At 38.0% G+C, this 22,365-nt stretch overlaps 1 protein-coding gene across 2 annotated transcripts; it reads left to right on the top strand.

Moving 5' to 3' along the window:
• Window positions 1-9,924: 9,924 nt before the first annotated feature.
• On the top strand, window positions 9,925-20,702 carry TRMT61A_1 (tRNA (adenine(58)-N(1))-methyltransferase catalytic subunit trmt61a). 2 transcript variants are annotated; one of them, XM_051212043.1, is made up of 7 exons: window positions 9,925-10,140; window positions 10,767-10,988; window positions 11,658-11,930; window positions 12,921-13,092; window positions 14,895-15,047; window positions 17,056-17,291; window positions 20,544-20,702. In XM_051212043.1, the coding sequence occupies exons 2-7, from the start codon at window positions 10,818-10,820 to the stop codon at window positions 20,655-20,657; spliced, it is 1,119 nt and encodes a 372-aa protein (XP_051072184.1). In that variant the 5' UTR covers window positions 9,925-10,140; window positions 10,767-10,817; the 3' UTR covers window positions 20,658-20,702. The 2 variants fall into 2 exon arrangements, with proteins under 2 accessions (XP_051072184.1, XP_051072185.1); XM_051212044.1 differs by lacking the exon at window positions 11,658-11,930 and having other exon boundaries at window positions 9,925-10,019.
• The last annotated feature ends 1,663 nt before the right edge of the window (window positions 20,703-22,365 follow it).

Below are 22,365 nucleotides of genomic sequence, written 5' to 3'. Positions count from 1 at the left end.
CCTTAGAATTATTACAATGACAAAAGTTATTTATTAACAAATTCATTTATATAGCAAGTCTATATTTATAATGACATGGATAATGATTTTTATACTAAATTTTGTCTTGAATAGACCAGCTTCCCCGAGCTCACCGGACATAGAAGAACCAACTACGGATATTTCTATAGATGTCACTCCACTATTGACGGAAAAAATCAGAATATCCGTCAAAAAAATTAAGTGTGAAATAGCGCGAGCAACAGACAGCATGCCGACATCAAAGTCAGAATGTTCAATACAAACGTTAAGACAGTTCTGTGATGAGGAGCTGAGGCCTGGAAAACTGCTAAAACCAGGATGGCCATCAGACAAATCAAGAATAGGAAAGACAATATACCAGCTGAAGCACTGAAGTCAGACATGAAGTAACTGCAAACATGCTTCACTTTTTATTCAAGAAGTTTTGGGAGAAGGAGAAAGTGTCGACAAACTACAGAGAAGAAAAACCCTTAACGACTCCAAAAGAAGGAGATTTGATCAAGTATGAGAACTATAGAAGCATCACACTACTGTCAGTACCAAGAAAAGTTTTCAACAGAGTGTTGCTGAACCAAATGAAAGTTTCAGTAGACGCTCAGCCTTGAGATCAACAGGTAAGATTCCTTAAAGGTTGGTGTTGCAGTGACCGAATCACAACACTATAAATCATTGTTGAGCATTCATTTGAAAGCAACTCATCACCAGACGAAAAAAAGAAATAGGAAATCAAATGATAATGATGTACTTATTGGTATTTCTCAACACTATATTCTCTTTTGATGTACTTTTCATTCTAATAAACAACCTTCCTTATTTTAACTTCGTCTTCTCTTCCATCATTTGAACCCACTCCACCTTGTTCAATATCACAACTCAACACTATTTATTACTGTATTCCCTCATCTGTAGGCTTTAACTATGTCTCACTCTAACAACAAGAGTTATTATGAGTTCGATCTGCTGATTAATCGTACATCTGTCTGTTCCACTACAAATTGTTAATCATCTGTAGTGCAATAACAAAGCATAAACCTACTCATTAACTCTTCGGAACATCTACACGAATATAATAACTTTAATTTTTATTCATTTCGTTTATTTAAACAACACTAATTGGGAAGCATTTTCTATGCAAATCAATGTTGTAAATTATAGTTTATGCCTGTGAAAATAACGTGTACTTGCCCTGGTAGAAACATCATAATAATATACGATTCAATATTCTTAAGTTATTCCCAGTTTATTAGTTACAGTATCTCACACCCACAGCCACTTTTCGCCTGATCTTGTATGATTGTTATCTTTTATTTTATGGTGTGATGTGGTTTGATTTGTTTGTATTCAAACTGTGTATGCCTGAAGTGGATTATTCATATTACGGAGGCTGATTTTGGTGTTCTGGACTGCACTGCCTGAGTAAGTTGTGGGGCTACTATTTCAGAGGACCAATAATAACTCAGAGTTGACTGTAGGCTGCTCATACTGGATTACGTGTCATTGGCCTGGCACAGTGCCAAAGTCATATAAATCGGTATTCTAATTAGCGATTTAGTCACGCGTTATATTAGCAGGTCCAAACGACATAACAATTTCTCCTTGTTGATAAAGTATTGGTAACTCAGGCACACTGTGCTGACAAGTTCGATTATGGCCTCTCCATTCAGCTTTTTGGAAGTTTAAATGGAAAAAATATTTGAATTTATTTGAATTATCGTATGAACTACGAATCCCAGAATTAACGCAATTGAATCAAGAATCAAGACACAAGCACGAACGAATGTATTGTATTTAGGATTCGAAATCGAGCATTCAACAAGTACAAAAGTATCACTAGTTCATTCAAACACCACAATGCTATCCTTATGATCAGTGATCGAGTAAAAATCGAGAGTAGTAGGTAGTGAACATTACTTTCAATTAAATCTAGTGATAAAATGTTCAGTTACTAACCAATTTGACTGCTTCAGTGTGGTCGAGTGCAAACGCTTTTCTAATAGGCACTTAACATCATCATGCCAAGTTATCGGAAACGTCTCCTTCTCTAATTAACTTCCTGTGGGGGTTTTATAGCATCAGAGTGGAGATCACTCAGAAATCACATTTTGAGAAGGCTCGTTTCCGTATCTCTTTTGGAAGCTTCAAAATCAAAATGAATTAGGGTCTCATTGTTTGTTACGTCCAAGTTTTGCTCGTTCCAGTTATTGAAGTACGGACTATCGATCTACTTGCAAATTACGAACCCAAATTAACAACAAAACCAAGTTCCAATTTAGATACCAAATTTATTCGTAATTCACAAATAATCGACCAAATGTCGTTCTAACAACAATAATTATAACAATTACAAAACAAACCTTCAATTTTGTAGGTTCCCGGAGCAAAACTCCCAAATACCAAACCAAAGACAAAGAGAGCACCAAAATACCAAACCAAAGACAAACCAAAATGTCCGAAATAATGACATAAACAAACAAGTTCAAAAGTTAAGTAAAACAATTACATCCAAAAGCACAGTAAATTATTAATGTACAATAAAAGGTTTTAATCCGTCAAAAGTCTTCAGTTCTCCCGTAACATTGTTGCACTCACTATTGAGAATATATCCTTCGAACAAAACTCAAATGTTTGGGGAAATAGTCCACTTGAAACTTAACTAAAACTTGAACAAACAGTTTGATCTTGTACTCAAGACAATGAATGTGAAAGTTGTGTCCGAAATAATCCTGCCCTTTAAAATTCGAAATGTTCCTAAAGAAAGTTTTCGATTTAAAATTTCGCGCCGCATTCTGATGGGATATTTCGGATCATTTGTACTTGTATTTTACACTGCCCACGGATGTATAAATTGTTTCTTAATATCATCAGCCTTTTCTCAATTTTTCTACATTGATCCAAGTTTAAAAAGGCTAGATATCAGCATTCCATGGCTTTTCTGCGTCAAGGTCTCTCCAAACATATTTCACTCAAGACTGGAAAGTATAAGCTGCTGCAGTATGGATTCCTGTATGACTGACTCGTTATTCCACACACTCAAGATAATGGCATAATCGGAAGGTAAAATACGGAAATATATAACATTATTATGAGAATCATTTGTACAGAATAGTCAAATGGATAGCATTGCTAGGCTATACGGCCTCTAGGTTACTCAGTTGAGTTTATAGCGACTTGCGTGCAAATGAGTTTAGTCTCATCTAACGCAGTTAAGCCCTTTTGCTAACTTATTTAGCGGACAAAGTCATCCGCACTATAACAATTGATTGTACCCTTATTATTTTGTGCTTGTATGAAATACGTATGCTTGAATATTGCTTACGGCCTACGCATTTATTCACTCTGCTAATCTTACTACTAACTGATTATTTGATTCGATTACTCATTCATTTCACATGCTATATATATGTCCATGTTATTCATACTCACTCACTCACACACTCTCATCTTGCTCTTGCTATGGCTCTCGCTCGCTTGCTTGCCTATCGGCACAACTCTTCTATGCTTGTTTAACGCATCTGATCATTTGGATATATGTGTGTGGTCTCGTAATAAACGTAATCAACACTTCGTATTTGCCTTCTGATTAATAAACCGTTGGGACGTTATATAGAACGGTTATCAAGACGAGCTGTATACGAAGTTCAAGGATTATATCGAATACCGACCACCACAAGTTCGTACAGCCAAGTTTAGAGTACATAAAGTAGATATTATACCAAAGTCTGGTAGACGCACTGTCAAAATACATAACGTTTGAGGACATAGACGACACGACGTCTCCCCTAAAGGATGAAAATTTACAGGTGCTCTGATTTAACACAGAAAGACTGATTGGACACAGAATATATCACCTGCTGAACCTGACATGTAAAACCTATCTTGTTTTACAACTTAACCACAGTAGTAACGTTTCTGCCATAAAGTCCGTGTTACGCATGTTTCAGTAGCTTAATTTCGAGTTATTTCAGATTGTTTTTAATCCAGTATTATTGTATACTATTTGGTTGTCTAGTCAAGAACTCTGATTCTGAGGTAGATGTCCGTGCACAAATTACTTGGAGGACTTTCCCAAATCCCTGAATGGTGTTCCTTGATTTCTATGTTATATGAAAGGAAAATGGGTTATGATTTCAGCCCCTGATACAGTCCTCATTTAAAATGATTCCATTTTATAAAACAAGATGGACTTATGGCATCACAGCATTTAACAACAGAAAAGATCCCTCCAGACGTAGCAGACGACAGACGATAGTTTCAGTAAAAAGGCTTCAATTTCTTCGGCTAGGTTCATACGAAGAATAATAGTGTTAACTGATGTTTTATTGCTGCTTGTAGAAGGAGCAAGCGTTGACACCATTGATCTTATTCTGTCGTGCTAACGTTCCATTTTTTGGCCTCAGCATCCCCATATTATGACTCTCACGTGGTTGTATTATATATGGGACTTGCAGTCTCTGATTGGATTTCGGAGTCAGAGAGAGTGTTTAGCGATTGTTTAACGGTTGTTATCGACACCATGTCGCTATTGTTATACTGATGGATGAACTTGCCGTGATTGTTGAATAATCGGATTTCTGTGCCATTATTCGCCCACTTGTTTCTGTTTGACGGTTAAGATAGCTAGGTACACTGTATTCTATTTTCGAATATGGACGTGGATGTTCCAGACGCAACATTCCCGTATGAAATAATTTATACATGAAGACACTAATCATTTATTGCTACTAGATGCGTAAGCCCTACAAACTGAACATTTTTGAATTTATTTAGTAGTTATTTCAAAACTTTCCAATACATATCTGACTTCCAACTATTAAATTATCAAAGCAAGGAATCGCATCAATTTATACTGAAGGAACACATGGTGGTAATTACTTGGTAGCCTAAATTAACGCCCGATCCTCTGTTATAACTCAGAAAAAATTTGTTTATCGCATACGTAAAAAGGCCGTTTTCTTAAACCGTGGTTGAAAAATCAAAGGCTGGTTATAACGACTGCTCAGGAATACGAACAAAAAGAGCTAGTGTAGCGGGTCCAGAGTTCACTGGTTGTGTAGTGATACGAAATATCATAGTTTTTTAATTGCGTCACCACACTCTTGTTAGGATTTACTTCTAGTGACCACCTGTCCATCCATGCCACCGATGGGCTGAGATCATCTTGTAATACTATTCTATCTGCCATACTGTGACTGGGTTCCCAAATCTTGATGTCATCGGAGGAGAGTAGAGCGGATGATTTTGCTACAGTTGGTAATTCATTCATATGAAGTGAAAAGAGAAAAAGACCGAGGATTGTGCCTTCGGGAACCCCATTTTTTACAGATTCCTATGAGGAGAGGGCTCCATTTACCCTTAACCTTTGCCTTCTGTCATGGAGAAAATCACTTATCCAATCTATGACTGTATAATGGATTCCGAGACTTTCTAGTTTGAACTTAAAACCAGACTGGGAGACCTCATCGAAGGCTTTACTTACATCTGTGAAAATCATATCTACAGAAATATCTCGATCTTTTGCCGTAGCACAATCTTCTCTTGCAATGAGAAAATTTGTCAAAAGTGATAGGCCTCTCCGAAAATGACGTTGTTCTCCGGATAAACGATTATTTCTTGCCACACAGTTTATAACAGCTATCCTAATAATTTTTCCCATTAGTTTTACGACTGCACTAGTTAAGGTAACGGGTCGATAGTTACTAATTAAATCTAGTGACCAATCTGTCGTACCGGCACACTTCTGAATGGCTGATATGTTAGCTCTCTAAATAGCTAGGAGAAGCTTAACCTGATTGTATATAATGTCAGTAGAACTAAACGTGAATGATAAAACAGAGTGATCGCCATTCACCAACGGTGGAAGAATAGTTAGGTCGATAATATTCTCAGTCTCATGAGTGATTACAAAGTCCATCATAGAAGACCTAAGTTTGCACCAAAACGTGTGGGTTTGGATGCATGCCGTACTAATGCATGCTCCATTACCGTTATCAGGAACCTACTAGCATACGAGTTCATAGATCCTACTGTGGCCATCTCAGTCCAACTAATATCAGGTGCACCAAAGTCTTTTGATATCAAGTATCTGTTATTTTCCCACCATAGCTGGATTCGCTCTAAAATAAAGTCACCAGCTAAGCAGATTGGGCTGCGATATATGACACCGAGTATAAATGTACAACATCCAGAAGTGGGCTCACAGTTAACGACTACAAAAGTTCCACTATCATGGATACGTAAGCAAGGGAGCGGATATTTATATTGTTGGCTATGTATAAAAGGACACCACTTTTTTCTTACATCTGTATGTATCACTTATTAGGCAATGGTATCCGGATAATTCTGGAGTAATGTCGAAGTCGTTGACTAACCAAGTTTCCTCCACAGTTACAATGAGTGGCCTTAATTTGTCTACTAATGCTTCTAGTTCACCTCCTAGTTCATCCACACAGGCCGTGGTAGCATTTGCTTTCAAGACCTAACTCTTTGGTACAGCGAAACATACAGAGCCAGTGTGAGTTAGGCCTCAAACATCTTTTGTATGCGGTGAGACTTAAACGGGTACACATCCTATTGGAATCACTTTTCAGACTTATTATATTGCATTCCTGTCTCCACGAGTAATAAACAATTTGGCTGTCCACATTTATATGTACTGCCAACCATTGTAATGAGATGAAGGTTTAAAACACAATCTGAACACAAGTGTCAGAGTCAGTGAGAAAGAACGTACTACAAGACGAAGTTTAACAAAATTTCAAGCCTTAACCAAAATGCCTCGAGTTAAAGTAGACAGAGGATGCTTTTTGATGTAACCGGCACACAAAAGCAAAGGCAATCACTGCCCTTTTTGAAACACACACACCTAAATTAAACCTTACAATTTGTAGTACTCCAAGTATCTAATATCTTCAAACCTCAAGAGAAATAATTCAGGCTGAAGTTATCAACTCGGAAAACCTTATATAGGTAGGCTACCTATCCATTCACGTAAAGGTCATACAGACAAGCAGAAAAGAAAAGCTCACGCGTTTCAAATTGACAGCATAAACTGTTTATACATGAACGCCTCGAGTTTACCGAATGAAGTGGATGAGCTACATGAACTCAGGAATGCTAATAATGCTCATCTGACAGGAATATCTGAAACCTGGATAACTTCTCAGTTTACGGACCAGGAGCTAGCTATAACCGGGATGTCTATGTTTCTCAATGACAGAAAAACAGGGATAGAGGGTGGAGTAGCCTTATACCTGCGATTATGCCTGGAGGTGCATCAATTGCATAACCAAGGGTTTATTAATCTTGATGAATCCGTTTGGTGCTCAGTAAGATTGTTCACCACCTCGAGGTGTCTAGTTGGAGTTATCTACAGGAAGCTCAATACTGACATCGAGTACGACAATGGTATGCTGGAAGAATTATCCCGCTCTACGCACCTGATTCTAGGAGACTTCAGTCTTCCTAAGGTCAATTTCGAACGGCATACGTACACTGGGGGTGAAAACTCTATCGAAGCTCGGTTCTTCAACCTGATTAAGGGTCGGGGATTACTTGAAAATGTAAAATCGGCAACTCGTTGGAGAGATAGTCAGACACCGTCGCGCTTAGACTGGGTATTTACAAAAGAAAAATTCCTAGTTGACAACCTCTCAATCCTGGCTCCCCTGGGAAGAAGCGATCACGCCGTTATAGACTTCAATTTTTTCAGCAAAACTGAGCTAAGACATCCCACTAATAACAGTAGCTGAAATTTCGAACGGTTGGATGTGTCAGCTTTACGGGACAATCTACAACAGGTGGATTCGGAAGTTCACCCTCAACTCGATGTGGACGCTCATCGGGATTTCTTACTGTACACGATCTTATGTGCTACAAAACAGTCTGTTCTTCAAATTGTCCCCAAAATCTACTAGCAACCTACAATTATCAAGAACCTCACCATTCGTTTGCTCAGCTAAAGGCACTGTTGGGCGGAATGCAAACGAACTGATAACAACGGCGCGTGCAGGCAATACAAACATATAAGGGATATATGCACAAAGGCAATAAGAGATAGGCTTCAGTTCCAGATAAAGCTTATGGATAAATTTGTCTTCAACCCAAAAAGGTTGTTCCGTTATGAAGCCTCTCGTCGATAGGCCAAAACTGAGGTTTTGCAACTGCTAGGTCCTAATGGCCAGGCCAATAAAGACGATGACTCCGCGAACCTTCTGGCTGAACAATACTTTCGGACGTTTCAATCGACCCACATTAGCCATATTGATGAGAGCTTCATCGGCAACCGCACAGGACTTCACGAGGTGAACCTGAGCGCTGACTTAATGTACCGGAAACTGCAGCACCTACGAAAAGTCACTTCTCCTGGTCCGGATAGGGTTCATTCTGCCATACTGAGGGAAGCAGCTTCAATCCTGGCAACACCGCTTAGCGTGATGTCCCCACACTCGCTAAGCCGATGCAAACTACCGGAAATTTGGAAGCTGTCTCACATCTCACCACTTTTCAAAGGAGGTCGACGCAACGAACCATCAAGCTACCGACCAGTGGCTCATATCTCTATACCTTCAAAAATTATGGAGTCCCTGATATGAGACGATATACACGACTATTTATTACCTTTAAACTTCTTTTCACCCCGACAGCATAGTTTCAGGAAGGGTCATTCTTATATAATCAACCTGCCGACTGCGGTGGACAGATGAATCATACTTGATCACAATGGGAAGGCTAATGTCATTTGCCCTGACTTCTCAAAAGCTTTTGATAGGGTCAACCATATATGTCTTATCGATAAGCTCAAACGATTGGGTATCAAGGCACCTCTAACTGACTAGCTCACCTCATATTTAAAAAATCGACATTTTAAAGTCAGGGTTAACTTCACTTTCTCTCAGGCTATGGAATGTGCTAGTGGGGTCCCTCAGGGTTCAGTGCTAGGACCTCTTCTCTTCCTGATTTATATAAACAATCTTCCACAACAAGTATCGTCCGACTTACTACTTTTTGCTGATGGTTTGAAACTTTGGAGAGAGATACGCAGCCAAGAGGATATACTGGCACTTCAGGAGGATTTGACTCGACTTCATAGTTGATCAGACGACAACGGACTTACCTTTAACACTTTAAAGTGTAAAGTAGTCCATCTGCGACATGTTGCAGACTGCAGTTACAACTTAGGAAACCCCTCTCCATAAGTATCTCAAGTTGCAAGATTTAGGAGTGCTGGTAACCTGCGATTTGAAGTCTTACGCTAAGTATGACAAAAATGCCTTCCGAGCGCACTTTTGGCCAGTTTGACGGCAGGGCTTTCCACATAATCTTTAACAGTTTTATTCGTCCCCATTTAGAGTACAGAAGCACCCACTTAAGTTTAGATCCAACATAAACCTAAGGAATAACACCCAGAAACTAGACACAACACAGCAGAACGGACATTAGATACAGATTCTATTCCTTAAGAGTTGTCAAATACTGGAATTCGCTGCCCACTGAGCTACTTCAAGCAACTTCCGGGGAGTCTTTTAAGAGGAAACTTGACTTATTTTTAAGGAATAAGGATAATATCTTACCATAATTTACCAATTTCATTTTCCTCTATTATCGTTAAAATACCTTGGTTCCTGCCCGGAGATATTATTGATCCACTGCAACTAGACACGGAAACTCGCTAAGCGAAATGTTCTTCTATTCCATCCACAACCATTTGAATCATTTTGAAGTAGACCAAGCATGCAAAACCAAAGTTAATTCGCAAGTACTAAATCACGACTCCATTCTAAAACACTCGCTCTTTCGCTTTCATCACTTAAGGGTTGGAAGCTATTAGACAGTACGGCTAAACTAAAACCAAGTTTCAAATTCTCTTGATTTGACCGCTTCCGGGAAACATTACAAATTGTCGAGGCAACGCACAAACCGTTCTATGACAGTTTGACCTTCAAGTGCTCAGCGACCTCCAACGATGGACGTTGCCACTGAGGGGTGGTTGCCGATGTGTGGTTAGTGGTTTTCGTGTTAGCGCTTTAGAAAATAAGTGAGACCGCTCATTCTTTTTTATCCCGGTAACCCAGTTAGCCTCTCTTCTGACAAGCCTTAAGTATGTATGTTGAGTCATTCATTGTGAGTCATCTTCAGCTGCTTTTTGATGAATTTTCGATTATGAAGGAAAAAAGAATACTGCTTTCAGTTTTCCCACTGAATCACCATTGTAGTCTTTAAAAATTAGTTTTTAGCTAGCCTACTTTATAAATATACTACTGTGTGCGCCTAAGTCTGTACTCAAATGCATGTCGTACTTTCTCGTTCTCGTGGTTTTAATTCTAAGCTATTTTCAGCAACGGGAGTCACCATTGCATTCTGTCACATTCTATGTTTCTATTTCGGTATTCGAGGACTAAAGTAAAATATCTACGTTTAACTAAATCTTACAGGAATTGTCGAGAAATTCATCTATAATGCAATGTCAATGCCTTATGATCTTTTATTTAAGCACATCAGATACTACAACAAGTTCAGAGTTTGTGTATATTTTCAGATAGTTTGGCCAGTTGTGTACAAGCACAGCAACATTCTAGCCTTTTGTTAAAGCGATAGCTGTGAACTTCGGTCTGAACGAGCTCGTGTCTTATATAAAATGTTGGTTCATCTATTGATAAAGTTTTCGGAGTATACAGATTTGTAATGCTTAATTTTCTAGAGTAATCTTGTCATTACTTAATGCAATTCCGTATTTCCTTTTAACTCAGTAACACGTTTCCCGAATATAAAACAAGTGGTTCGTCGCATATAAATTTGTCATGTCTCCCGATGCATTTCAAAAAGATGTAGCGCAGTATGGAGATTGTGTTATAATCGATTTGGGGAGTTTCAAGAATCTAACTACAGTGCTTAAGAAGGGCGATGTGTTACAGACACGTTTTGGAGCATTGAGACATGATGATTGTGTAGGAAAAAAGTATGGATCGAAGGTATGTTGACAGACTGACGTTTCCGTGATTACTTTTAGTCTTACTAGTATTACTTATTAATTAGGTGTTCGGAATAAAAACACTACTGCCGGTTACCTCACTACATGTAATAAGTGTGTTTAGGTCTCACACATTTCTGATTGAAGTAGTCTCACAGTTGTCCAAAACGACTACTTTTTGTTTTTCGTTACTAATGCTCTAGTGTATGATTTGCAATATTTTAGAGGAAAATCAAGGTTTCATCAAATTATCAACAGCAAAATGTTTACTTTATATCACATACTAACGTGATTTAGAAGGGCTTTTCTAACCGAACTGATTCTCTCTATAAGGTTGGTAGTTCATTAGTTATATGATGGATATGACCCATAGTTGATTGTTTTGCTGAAACGGTGAAAACTAAAGATAATTCCTTCAGTCTGACAATATTCCCTTTTAAAGAGTATTTCCGTTTCTGCAATTTCTTACTGATTTGTTAGAGCTTTATCCAAATTAGTTTCATACAATTTTGCTTGCTTTCGACAATAAAGATTACTGACGCAGATAGTTCCACTCTTTTCTTTTCTTGTATGGGTTTTTTGTCGTGTTCGTTTCTCAAAATCGAACATTAGAATCACCGTCGTCACAACTACTTCATAATTATCACTGAGTTTATTCTTGGGCTTTTAGATACAAACATCGCGTGGATATGTGTATATATTAGCGTTAAGTCCAGCTCTATGGTCAGAAACACTGCCTCATCGGACTCAAATAATTTATCCATGTGATGCAAGTTTAATTGTTGGGGGCTTAGATTTGGCTCCTGGGAAATGGGTGTTCGAAGCGGGGACAGGCAGCGGATCATTGACGCATTTCTTAGCTCAAGCCGTATTACCCCATGGTCATGTTCATACGTTTGATTTTCATAGTGAACGTGTTAAGTTGGCATCTGAAGAGTTCAATGTGAGTTTTGTTTTCTGCTTATGTAGGTTTAAGTAGATTTGTATATTTCGGTTATTGATATGGTGGAAATGGTCTTCATGGATACTTGTCCAGGAGTCTGTTGAGTTAAACGTTATTCCTGATTGCATAGAAAACGTTAAGTCTATTGTCAGGTCATTGTGATAGAATATTTCAGAAACTGGAAAATTCTAGGTAATGCCTATTGGAACTGATTTATCCACTAATTACATTACCGTAAACACTACATATTTTATCCTAGAATATTTTGTGTGGCATAGCACAATTGAGTCTTATTTACTGATATGTTGGGATTAAAAAGCAAAATTACATTCTTTTACTGACTGTGATTTTTGTTCAAGATACGGTATTCTTGTATTAAATTAGCATGAACTATGCTGAGCATGACACAGCATATGATTTGTTATAATTCTAGGTATTTTTGATATATATGATTTCATCCTGATTAATAATCAAAATAGATGTACAATCAATGTATAAATGAGTGTATTTTCGGCTAGGGTCGTCGTCGTGTTTCGGGGTTCATAAACCTTTACTTGTACCAGTCTTTGTGTTCTTACTTTCGCATCGTGGAAATTTTAGTGGTTCCTCGTTTCACAAGTATAAGTGACAAGTTATTTCGACATAAGACTTAGCGACGACCAGATAAAACAATTGGCGACGCAGTCATAACAGTCGACCACTAGTCATAACATTTACCATACATTGTTCTTTTATGTCACATGATGTTCTACAATGTACCATTTAGTTATGGGTATTTAGAGTAAATACTGATTCATTACAATAAGTAAAAGTTTGAACTGTAGATCATTGTTGACAAAAAACCACGGAATTAGCTTATCCGTTAATTTCTATCTTCGATGCACACGTTTCTTCATGCATCTAATTTTAGAAGAGTAAAATTACGATATAGTTTTTTTCAAGAATACTCATTTCCATATTATTTTCTATTTGATCCCATGATTTATTCAGTCACATTCACTTGGGGATGTTGTGAAGGTTGATATCCGTGATGTTTGTAATGATTATTTTCCACCAGTCGGGAGTGAATTAAATCCTAATGGTGTAGATGCTGTTGTCTTGGATCTGCCTAGGCCATGGGTAGTTATTCCTCATCTTGGACGTACTCTCCGCCCTGATTCAAGTAAAGTTTGTAATTTTTTTTATAGAGTATCTGAAAATAGTATTCGAAACAAACTTAAATATTTCTTCTCTTTTTTCATGAGTAGCTATGACTCAGTAGCTTATTTAGTTAATTTTTAACCACTTCATCATAGTTTCAGTAACGAAATGTAGGTTTTGACGCTGATTAGGGGAAGAATTCAGTTATTTTTAATATCCTGTCCATACTTCCGTGATCCATAAGTTATGGGTCACTGAATCGTCCATCAGTTGCTTCGTATATGTAACCATAATATTCAAAATGAAATCAACCGAAGGCTAATTTAATAGGGTAACAGAAGTAATAGTCATTAAAATTATGCCTAGTTTCCGAAGTTGTTTATGTATGAGTAACGATTATTTATTTATTTATTTTAACACATAGATATTGGTACAAGGAGGCACCAAATACATATGCGCCACACAAGTCCCATTCGGTGTTTGAGGGCTGTGATACTGCCCGGGTGCCCAAACCGAAGCAGGTGGTTTTCTTAGGGGGCCACACCCCGAGCCTTTGACCTAAGGGTCTGACCCACAAGGCAGTGGAGCATCGTAAGGAGATGCAGTCCCATGGTAGCCGGTGACCAACGATTGGTACATACGCCATTTGTTCCCGCAGGATACTGGAGCCCATGTGCACCATTGGTTTGGAATCCGGTTAAAGCGCCGGACATTCGCTTTTCGTCCTCTCATTTTTGTAAACAACACCCTCACCACCAGAAGACAGTGAGTAGGACTTCCCTGGCAGAGGCTATATACGGGTGGCCATGTGAGAGCATTTCGAGAGGGAGGGCGGACTCTCCTCACTCTCGGCCGTACCAGGGCATTATAAACGATAGTTTATAATGTGCAGGAAGTTTGTCTGAAATGAGGCGAAAACCGTGTAGCCCATCTCTATGTTGCTTTTGCAGATCGTTTTCTGTGTTCCTTAAAATTCAGAAGACTGGATCTTGTACATCTAGTATACATTTACCTCATCTCCGGTGGTTAGTTTAGTGAAGATTGATTCAGTCAATGAACTTGAAAACTGCAACAAACAGCGTGTCAGCATATAATCAGCAAAATGATAATTAGAGGAAATTTTTAAGAGGCGAACAATCAGTAGATTTTAAAATGGAAATTTAGATTTACAGTTCATAAGTGAATATTTTTACTTTTCGATTATCTGGTTTTTTCTCGGCTACTAAACTTATCTACCTTGAGAAACTCTGCTTGGAACTTTCGTTCCTTCACACAGTCCACAAAACCAGTCAAGGATGCCATGGATCGCCCTTTGAATACATTTAGCCTCTATGCTGTATACCTTCAGTATCTGTATCTCATATGTAATGTCGAACCAATTGCTTCACTTTTTCGTAAATTCGATTCTTGTCTTGTAGTCAGGTAATCCCTTTGTTTTACGAAAATGACTGGAAATCCACTTTCTATATGTCTGGCAAAATTTCTTTAAGGTGTTCATCTGCAGTATATCAAAAAACGTCTTTTTGTTGGTCAGAAATCAAATCGTCGTGACTTATTATGTACGATAAAATATAAGCATCAACCAACTGAAATCAAGATGGAAGCCAAAATCCAAAGAGAGTCTTTTCTATTTAATAAATACGCACGTTGACTAATATTGTCACCTTACAACGTTTTATTTTATTATTAACAGTGAGTTGGGATTCCTCCATTTGGTTTGTGACTAATTTTATGTCATTTTTGATAGTATCTCAATTTTAGTTTGACTGTAGCAAACCATATTAAGCGAATAATTTAGTTTTCCACATCCATTTTACTTTTTAGTTGGTCGTGTATGTTTATTCTCACCTTGTATCGAACAAGTTCAGAGATCCTGTACAGCTTTACTAGAATCAGGTTTTCAACATATAAGCACAGTTGAATGTCTGGAGAGGGAGTATGACGTGTCACGAACAACGTTGAACATTCCAAACATGGGTAATTATTTTTACATATGCTTATTATCAGGGTATAAATTTCTCCACACGTTCCTCAGAAATATAGTGTGTTGTTAACATCTAACTAAAGCAAAGATAACGTAATAAAACACACATCTCTTAGTCAAACTTATCACCTCTATTATCTGCATAAAAATAACAGATGGTAGATAAAACGTTTGTTTGGATTGGCTTCTTAGTGGTTTACTGACCGAAATATTAACTAATGGTTTGTGAACCTTTTGTGTGGTTAGCAGAAATGTTTTCAGACGGAACTCCGGAATTCCGATATAACTTTACGATTCCATACTTATTTAACAAATCTACTGAGTTCATAGACTCGATCTCCTCATCTTAATACAAATTACCGATTGTCGAAAATCTGTAATTATTGGATTTACTTAGATAATTTGGCCAAGAAAACAAATGAATCACTTGAAATGTAAGGATCACTATTATGACCTGTTTCGTATGATATTGAGATTACGAATCACTAGCATTTTTCTTGACTTATTAAAAGTGGAGAAGCGTTTTATTAATTGTTTTTACACTTCCAAATATCACAAAAAACCTTAACGATTTAAACAAGTCGAATAGACTGCTCATACTATGAATATCCTTAGTTTTGGACCCTGAAAATAGTTTAAATGATAAGGTTCAATGCAGAAAGTGCATCGTCTTAAATTTTGATACTGCATAGTATTATTGGAGAAAAACATTGACGAGAATGGCATGATATAAAAAATGAGAATGAAGTATATAATCCAGCAGAAAAATAAATTTCAAGTAACAATATTTACAAGATTTCAAGGAAGCTAAATCTTAAATGTTTCTGTGACATTGTGATCGATTTCGAATTATGCTATCTATGGCATCCATAATCTCGATCTTCATTAGGAAATTTACATCTTACAAGACTTGGTGAAATCAGTTACCGTATTGTCTTTGTAATAACGATACTCCTGCGCTACTTATTGGAGTTTTGTTGCGGTTTAAAATGGCTTAAACGTCATTTCTTAAAGTAGAAAGTTTGCATCAGTATATCATCAGCACGTACAATCTAAAGACAAAAAATTATAATACTTGTATGAGTGTAGAATTAAAAGAGAAATACAACAAAATCATCCGTGAATATGGAACAAAAAAGTGGGGTGATAAGAGGTCGAAACGTAAATATATAGTAGTAAGACCAATTCTCAAGCATATCTAATTTGTGTAGAACGATGCAAATTAAACTAAATCGTATGCGTTCATGGGTTTATAACGCTCGTTCTTTCGTCGACTTTAACATTCTGCTCTACAAATTAAATTAATTTGATTATTAGTAAAGGGGTTGTGGAGATTGTTGTATCTTCATTGAGATCGTGATCACTGTGCTCGTTAGTGACTAGCCTCGAGAACGAATTCTCAGAGTCTTAGAGGGAAGTCGTGGTCAGTGGAGTCCAACCGTGTTGGGTGTGAGGCAGTTATCCACCGGAATCAATGGAAGATGGTCGCTCAATATCGTGGATTGACTGAAATTAGACGATAACACCATTGGATGCCGACTCAGTGGTCTAGAGGTCAAGTGCTTATTTAATTTGTCACAATAGGCAAACCCGACCACCACGTCAAGGTAGCAGCTACGGTCAGAAAACGGCCGTCTAGTGCCTCTAGTTTTTCAATGATGGTCTAACATTGATCGGTCCATAATCTCAGTAAGTTGTGATAACAGGAGTTTCTTGGCAATTTAATTGTGGAATTTTTATCATACTTTGGATGCAAGGCATTCGTATAGATCTGACACCATATTAAAATAAAATCCTTTATCTCTCACTTTGATTTATAATCTTTCGAACTACCAGTCTTTTTTATGCGAAGTACTTCTAGAGATCCTGTCATCATTTACGTTTGGACCTAATGCCAGATATTATAAATCTTATTCCAATGTAATATTTATTGCTTCATAGCGATTTCAGTTTTTCTGCTAAACTGATTATCACCTAACTATTCCCCATGATTATTTATAGGGCAGCAAACTGCTTCCATTTGGCTTCAAAGTGGTTTCAGTGAATATATGAGTTCTGTTTCGCAATTCAACAAACATCTGCTTCCTCCTCCTAAAACATCCGAGATAGAGAATATTCATTGTAAACGCAGTCATCCAAATCCAGAGCTAGGTAAATCGATCAGTCCTAAACAACTTAAAGGTATCGAGAGTTCTACAAAAGTTGAAAATAGCTTTACTTGGGAACCGATTCTACAAGTGCGTCAAAATGTTTTACGTTTTATCAAGTTGTATTTCTTTACTTGGGTGTCCGTTTACCACTGAAACGTGTTTCAATAAAAAGCATGATTTAGCACTTTTAAACTAAATTCTTGCAAGGTAAATTTATAAAATTTTAATTCAGCTTTGCTGTTAATGTGAAACAAATCAGTTTAAGATTAGAAAATGTAACACTCCATCGAATCAAGACACTTCCACCATCTTGGATTTAGGTCATTGGGTAATGTCACTAGTCGTCGAACAAGTGTCATTTGAAGCCCAATGCATGTGTCTGTACTTTGCAAATGAGTCCCAACCTGAACACAGGTTCCTCATAAACCAATGTAGTTGATTCAATAACCTGGTCAAACTTCGTGAATAGCCTCATCGAAAGTAAGCATTCAAGTTCATTGAAACGATAATATTAACAATCTAGTTTGACACGATACAGTGAATTTCTCCCCTGATTAGAGCCCCAGCCCATTTACTTTTTGGGGAATCAAATAATATGTGTAACCTTGACAAGTCTGTGTGATTACTGAACTGCATTATTTAATTAACTTGGTGTACAAGATTTCTCAGCTGTATTTCTAAATTATTTGGATTTAGTTCCTTGTTTAACCGATTGTTTCATTTGCTTATCTCTTAAATATTGAATGATTGTTTCGTAATGTTGAGCATGTTAGGTCTTAAAGTCGGTGAAATATTTGAGATTCATCTTTGACGCTGCAGACCGCCGACCAGATTTCGAAAATATTCGAGCTATATAATCGATGCCTACTCCCACCAATGTCTCTATCCTACGATTAATTAGTTATTAGTCAGCGTTTGTCCCTTCGATGCATGATATCCGGGGCTTACTGAATTGTCTTCTGAATATGAACATCACTTAAAATTGGACAAAAGAGTGTGAAGTAGCTTTCTACAAACTGAAGACGATTATTAGCTCGGAATTATTACTAACGTGCTACGATCCGTCTATGCCAATCATCGTGGCTGTGGATGCTTCAGTCCTTGAGCGTGGCGCCGTCATTTTACATCAACTTCCGGGCGCGACAGAAGCTATAATGAATGCATCCCGCACATTAACGTCGGCAGAAAAAAAGTACAGTCAGATGAAGATGGTGTCACTCCCTTGCCTTTACTGTTCGTCGTTTCAACAAGTTCTTATATGGTCGAGGATTTACTATTCTAACAGACCACAAGCTTCTTACAGTTTTTGGTTCAAAATCTGGTGTCCCAACCCATTTTTCAAATCGTCTCTAGCGATGGGCCTTGGTACTATTGGGTCATGATTTCGGAATTCAGTACCGATGCACCCAACACTTTGGTCAGGCGGACGCTTTGTCACGACGTATCAGTGAACACTACGTCAGAGGAAAACATGTTTATCGCTTCGCTTTCGATAGGAGATCACGCAGAATGTTAACCGACGACTGCCATTCGTGCTTTGTGAATGTCAGCATCGGGGATCCAAGCTGCTTCCAGGAATGATCCGATCATTAAGAAGACGATAAACTACGTTACTAACGGTTGGCCGTCTACTAGTTTAGATGGCATCGTAAACAAATGCATGATGTTTGGAGAGAGTGGTGATGTCAGAATCCCTACGATCAAATGTGTTGAAGCAGTTTCATATTGGTCATCCCAGAGTAAAACGAATGAAGTCTATAGCTTGAAGTTTTGCATATTGGCTACTCATGGACCAGCCCACCATGAACTTGATAGGTAGATGCATGCAGCGTCAACAAGCTGCAAAATTTAACGCTAAAATGCCGCCGTTTTCATAGCCACAGTCTGAATATTCCTGGTTCAGGATACATGCCGACTTCGCCGTCCCAGTCAATGGAACTACTTATATATTTGTAGTTGATGCGTTTCCGAAATAGCCAGAAATCCTCCCCATCGTGTCACTAACGACGATCAAAACGCTGCAGCTCTTGACAGTGATCTACCTGGATGAATTGTCTGGTGTAATTGTATCAGATAACGGTTCGCAGTTCACTTTCAACCAGTTCCACGAACTCTGCCGACGGCTAGCCATCAAACATTTCCTCCCTCTCCCTTACAATCAAATGTCCAAGGAGAAAGGTTTGTGGACACCTTTAAGAGTGCCTTACTTGAGTCAAAAGGGAAGGGAATGCCAGTCGAATTACTATAAAACTCCTTGTTTGTTTATCGAACGACACCAAATGATACGTTACTAGAGCAGAAGTCCCCAGCAAAGATCCTCATGAGAAGATTGAGGACGATCCACAGCCCGATGCCTTCGAAGACAACCACCGTAGAGTAGGTCCTGGAAGTTGCCAACGTTCGAGGTTGGATGTCTGGTGTGCACTCGAGACTACGACCGAAACCACGACTCCTGAACTGAATCACAGGTAGACTTGACACCGGAACCAGCTACGGAAGTGGTTAGCTCCAGATCACCTACTCGAAGTTCTGTTGAATACCTTCAACCTTCCCCCAGTCTCTACGCAAGAAGAAGTACAGCAACAAATCGATCTACATCACAGAAGGTAGTCACTTCGACAACAGAGATAAAAACGGTCAAGATGCAAGTGAGCCCCAAGAACAAACTATTAAAAATGCTGGGTTTTGGGGATGCTAGATCTCCAGAAATGACTCGCTAATCGTCTTATTTTTGTAATTTTGTCTTAAAAATTTGGATCTCTCACTTTCTTGCCAAGAGCACCCATTTTGGGCTTCAAATTATATTTCCCACTTGAAAGGACCTTAATGTCATTGTTTTGTTTCCTCCTTCAGTACACTACTTTGTGAAGTTTTCCAATGAAATTTTCGTGCTGCATATATACACATGAGTTGTGTGCTCGTTCGTTCGTGCTTCCGACTGTTCGCGCAATATGCATTTCCCTCGGTTGATTCTGGTCTTCTCCCTCTAGTTAGCAGGGCTGGGGCGTAGTGGAATAGTTTAGCTTATCTTATTGTTGTGTTACTGACTTCCGTTCCGTTCTCCCGTTTTAGGTGATTTCGTAATCGCTTCAAACGTAGCAATATATTAGGTATTTTGCTCACAATAGTATAGCTCTCTTTTGTTTGTATGCGGAATCGGTTAACTACTTTTAAACTTAGTATCACTAGGTTTGTTCGTGATATATGCACTATTCATTACGTTTTACAATAATCGTGTACATAGTTCCCTAGTCCTTACTATTTCCGACATTATTTGTTCTAATGCTCATAATTCTGTGATAATTCATTGTTAATGAACATTTGTTTTACACTTCGTAGCCTAAAATGCGGGGTCATACGGGTTACATAACTTTTGCCACATGGATACCGAGCACACAGCCAAATGTTTCAAGCACAGAGTGTACAGAATTCATGCCGTCTATGGATGAATAAGATTTCTTAATATTAGATTATGTAAAAATAAATATGTAATGCTAATGTTTTTCGTTTATTTCGTTTGTAATATCTTATTCCTGGTTTCCTGGATCAGGTTTGAATACCTTGAGTTTCTAGAAATTTCACATGCGTTAGAAAAATGATTTAAAATTAGCAACTGATGTTCTGGACTAATCAGAATCAGAGCAAATGATAAACTTGGGGTTCTGGCAGGCGTACGCTACTGGTTATGATTTGACTGGACTTTCTGCGGAAGCAGAAATACGTTATAGGCAACTTGGTTTCCTGAGGCACATCTGTTTGTATCTACGAATGATTTGTGGATGCATTTTCGATTTCTTTCACCAGTAGCAGCCTCATACTCACACCTGACTTTCTCACTCCAGTAGCTGGTTTGGTCACGTCTATTGGAAGCGTATAAAACAGTAGCATTCTCGGATGACAGGTCAACATAAGGGTAACTTCCTGTAGCTATATTGATATGAAGCGAGGTTATTCGTTATTTTTTGCCTTACAGTTACACTGGACCTTGAGTAAAAATGGCCAGACTAACCTTAGTGATACTGTTAACGTACCAGTGCTTTCTCATTCACTATTCAACTGACGCTGTCGTGGGTGATTATATTAAGATATTAACTGTTTGTTCACTGATTCCTTAATGGAACTGTTTGCATATGCTGGAGTTTTCATGTGAACAGTGTTAACATTAAATTTCTATTGAGCGCTCAAGTTGAATGGAAATCAAATGAAGTTTGGGACATTTAGTATATGTAATAGTCGGGATGTTTTTGTAATGCGTCACTTTATCTCTCAATGTCAGCTGAGTGAAGCAGAAATAAGAATTCGTCGATTTTAATCATGTTAAGAACTATCTGGTGGTTTTTCGTTCTTTGGTATAAGTTTGTGTTGGTGATGTTCAATGAAACAATAGAAACATACTATTGAACCATCCATTTCGAAGTACGCAGCTCCGCGAAAATTACCTACTTCAGCTGTCAACTTTCAAGAAACCATGTGTATTGACTAATTGGATGAGGCATTGGGAAATCTTTGCTGAAGGTGTTACGTAAAGACTAAATATCGAACACAACGTCAACTTAGTCCCGTACTAGGACGAAACGGCCGTCCAGTGCTCCCAGGTTTTCAGTGGTCTAACATTGATCAGTTTGTGATCTCAATCAAAATTCAATAATCTCTACAACCCTATATTGATAACTAGTAGTTACTCCTAAGTAGTCTAGTTAAAATACGTAACTTTTATAACAAGCTTGTGTGTATCGTTTTGGGTGTGGAAGATTATATGGCAGAATCTGAGGAAAAGTGGGTTAGTGTTGATCTTCCTTAGAAACGTTAATAGTCATTGTAGATCATTTGAAAAAAACAGTACTTTGGTGAATAATTCTCAATAACTTCAGGCTTGACATCCTCCCAAAAAGATTGAATGATTCAATAAGAATACATTTAGAATGTAAATAGGGACTGATCACAACTCGACACTATTAAGACCTATATGTTCTGAAGATAGGCGAATAAATATTGAAACTAATGTCAAGGGTGCCTTAATGAAGATACTCTATTTAGGTTTATCAAAATTTGCAAGAAACAGCAAGGACATTCGTGAAGAGAGCTCTGTAATCCAGACTTCGATCCAAAGGTGGTATAGGTAGTGTCATAATCTCACCCAATAGACCTGTTAAAATCACGC

This window comes from Schistosoma haematobium, chromosome ZW (assembly GCF_000699445.3).
Source record: "Schistosoma haematobium chromosome ZW, whole genome shotgun sequence".
Lineage (NCBI taxonomy): Eukaryota > Metazoa > Platyhelminthes > Trematoda > Strigeidida > Schistosomatidae > Schistosoma > Schistosoma haematobium.
Note: the sequence above shows the minus strand (reverse complement) of the source record. Positions and strands in the feature narration are given on the sequence as shown.

What these genes read in the sequence shown, in the direction of transcription:
- TRMT61A_1 (XM_051212043.1), top strand. Translation starts at nt 10,818, where the DNA reads ATGTCTCCCGATGCATTTCAAAAAGATGTAGCGCAGTATGGAGATTGT. An exon ending in GTTGAACATTCCAAACATGG is followed by an intron (nt 15,048 to 17,055) that starts GTAATTATTTTT and finishes GATTATTTATAG; the next exon opens with GGCAGCAAACTGCTTCCATT. An exon ending in CTTGGGAACCGATTCTACAA is followed by an intron (nt 17,292 to 20,543) that starts GTGCGTCAAAAT and finishes TACACTTCGTAG; the next exon opens with CCTAAAATGCGGGGTCATAC.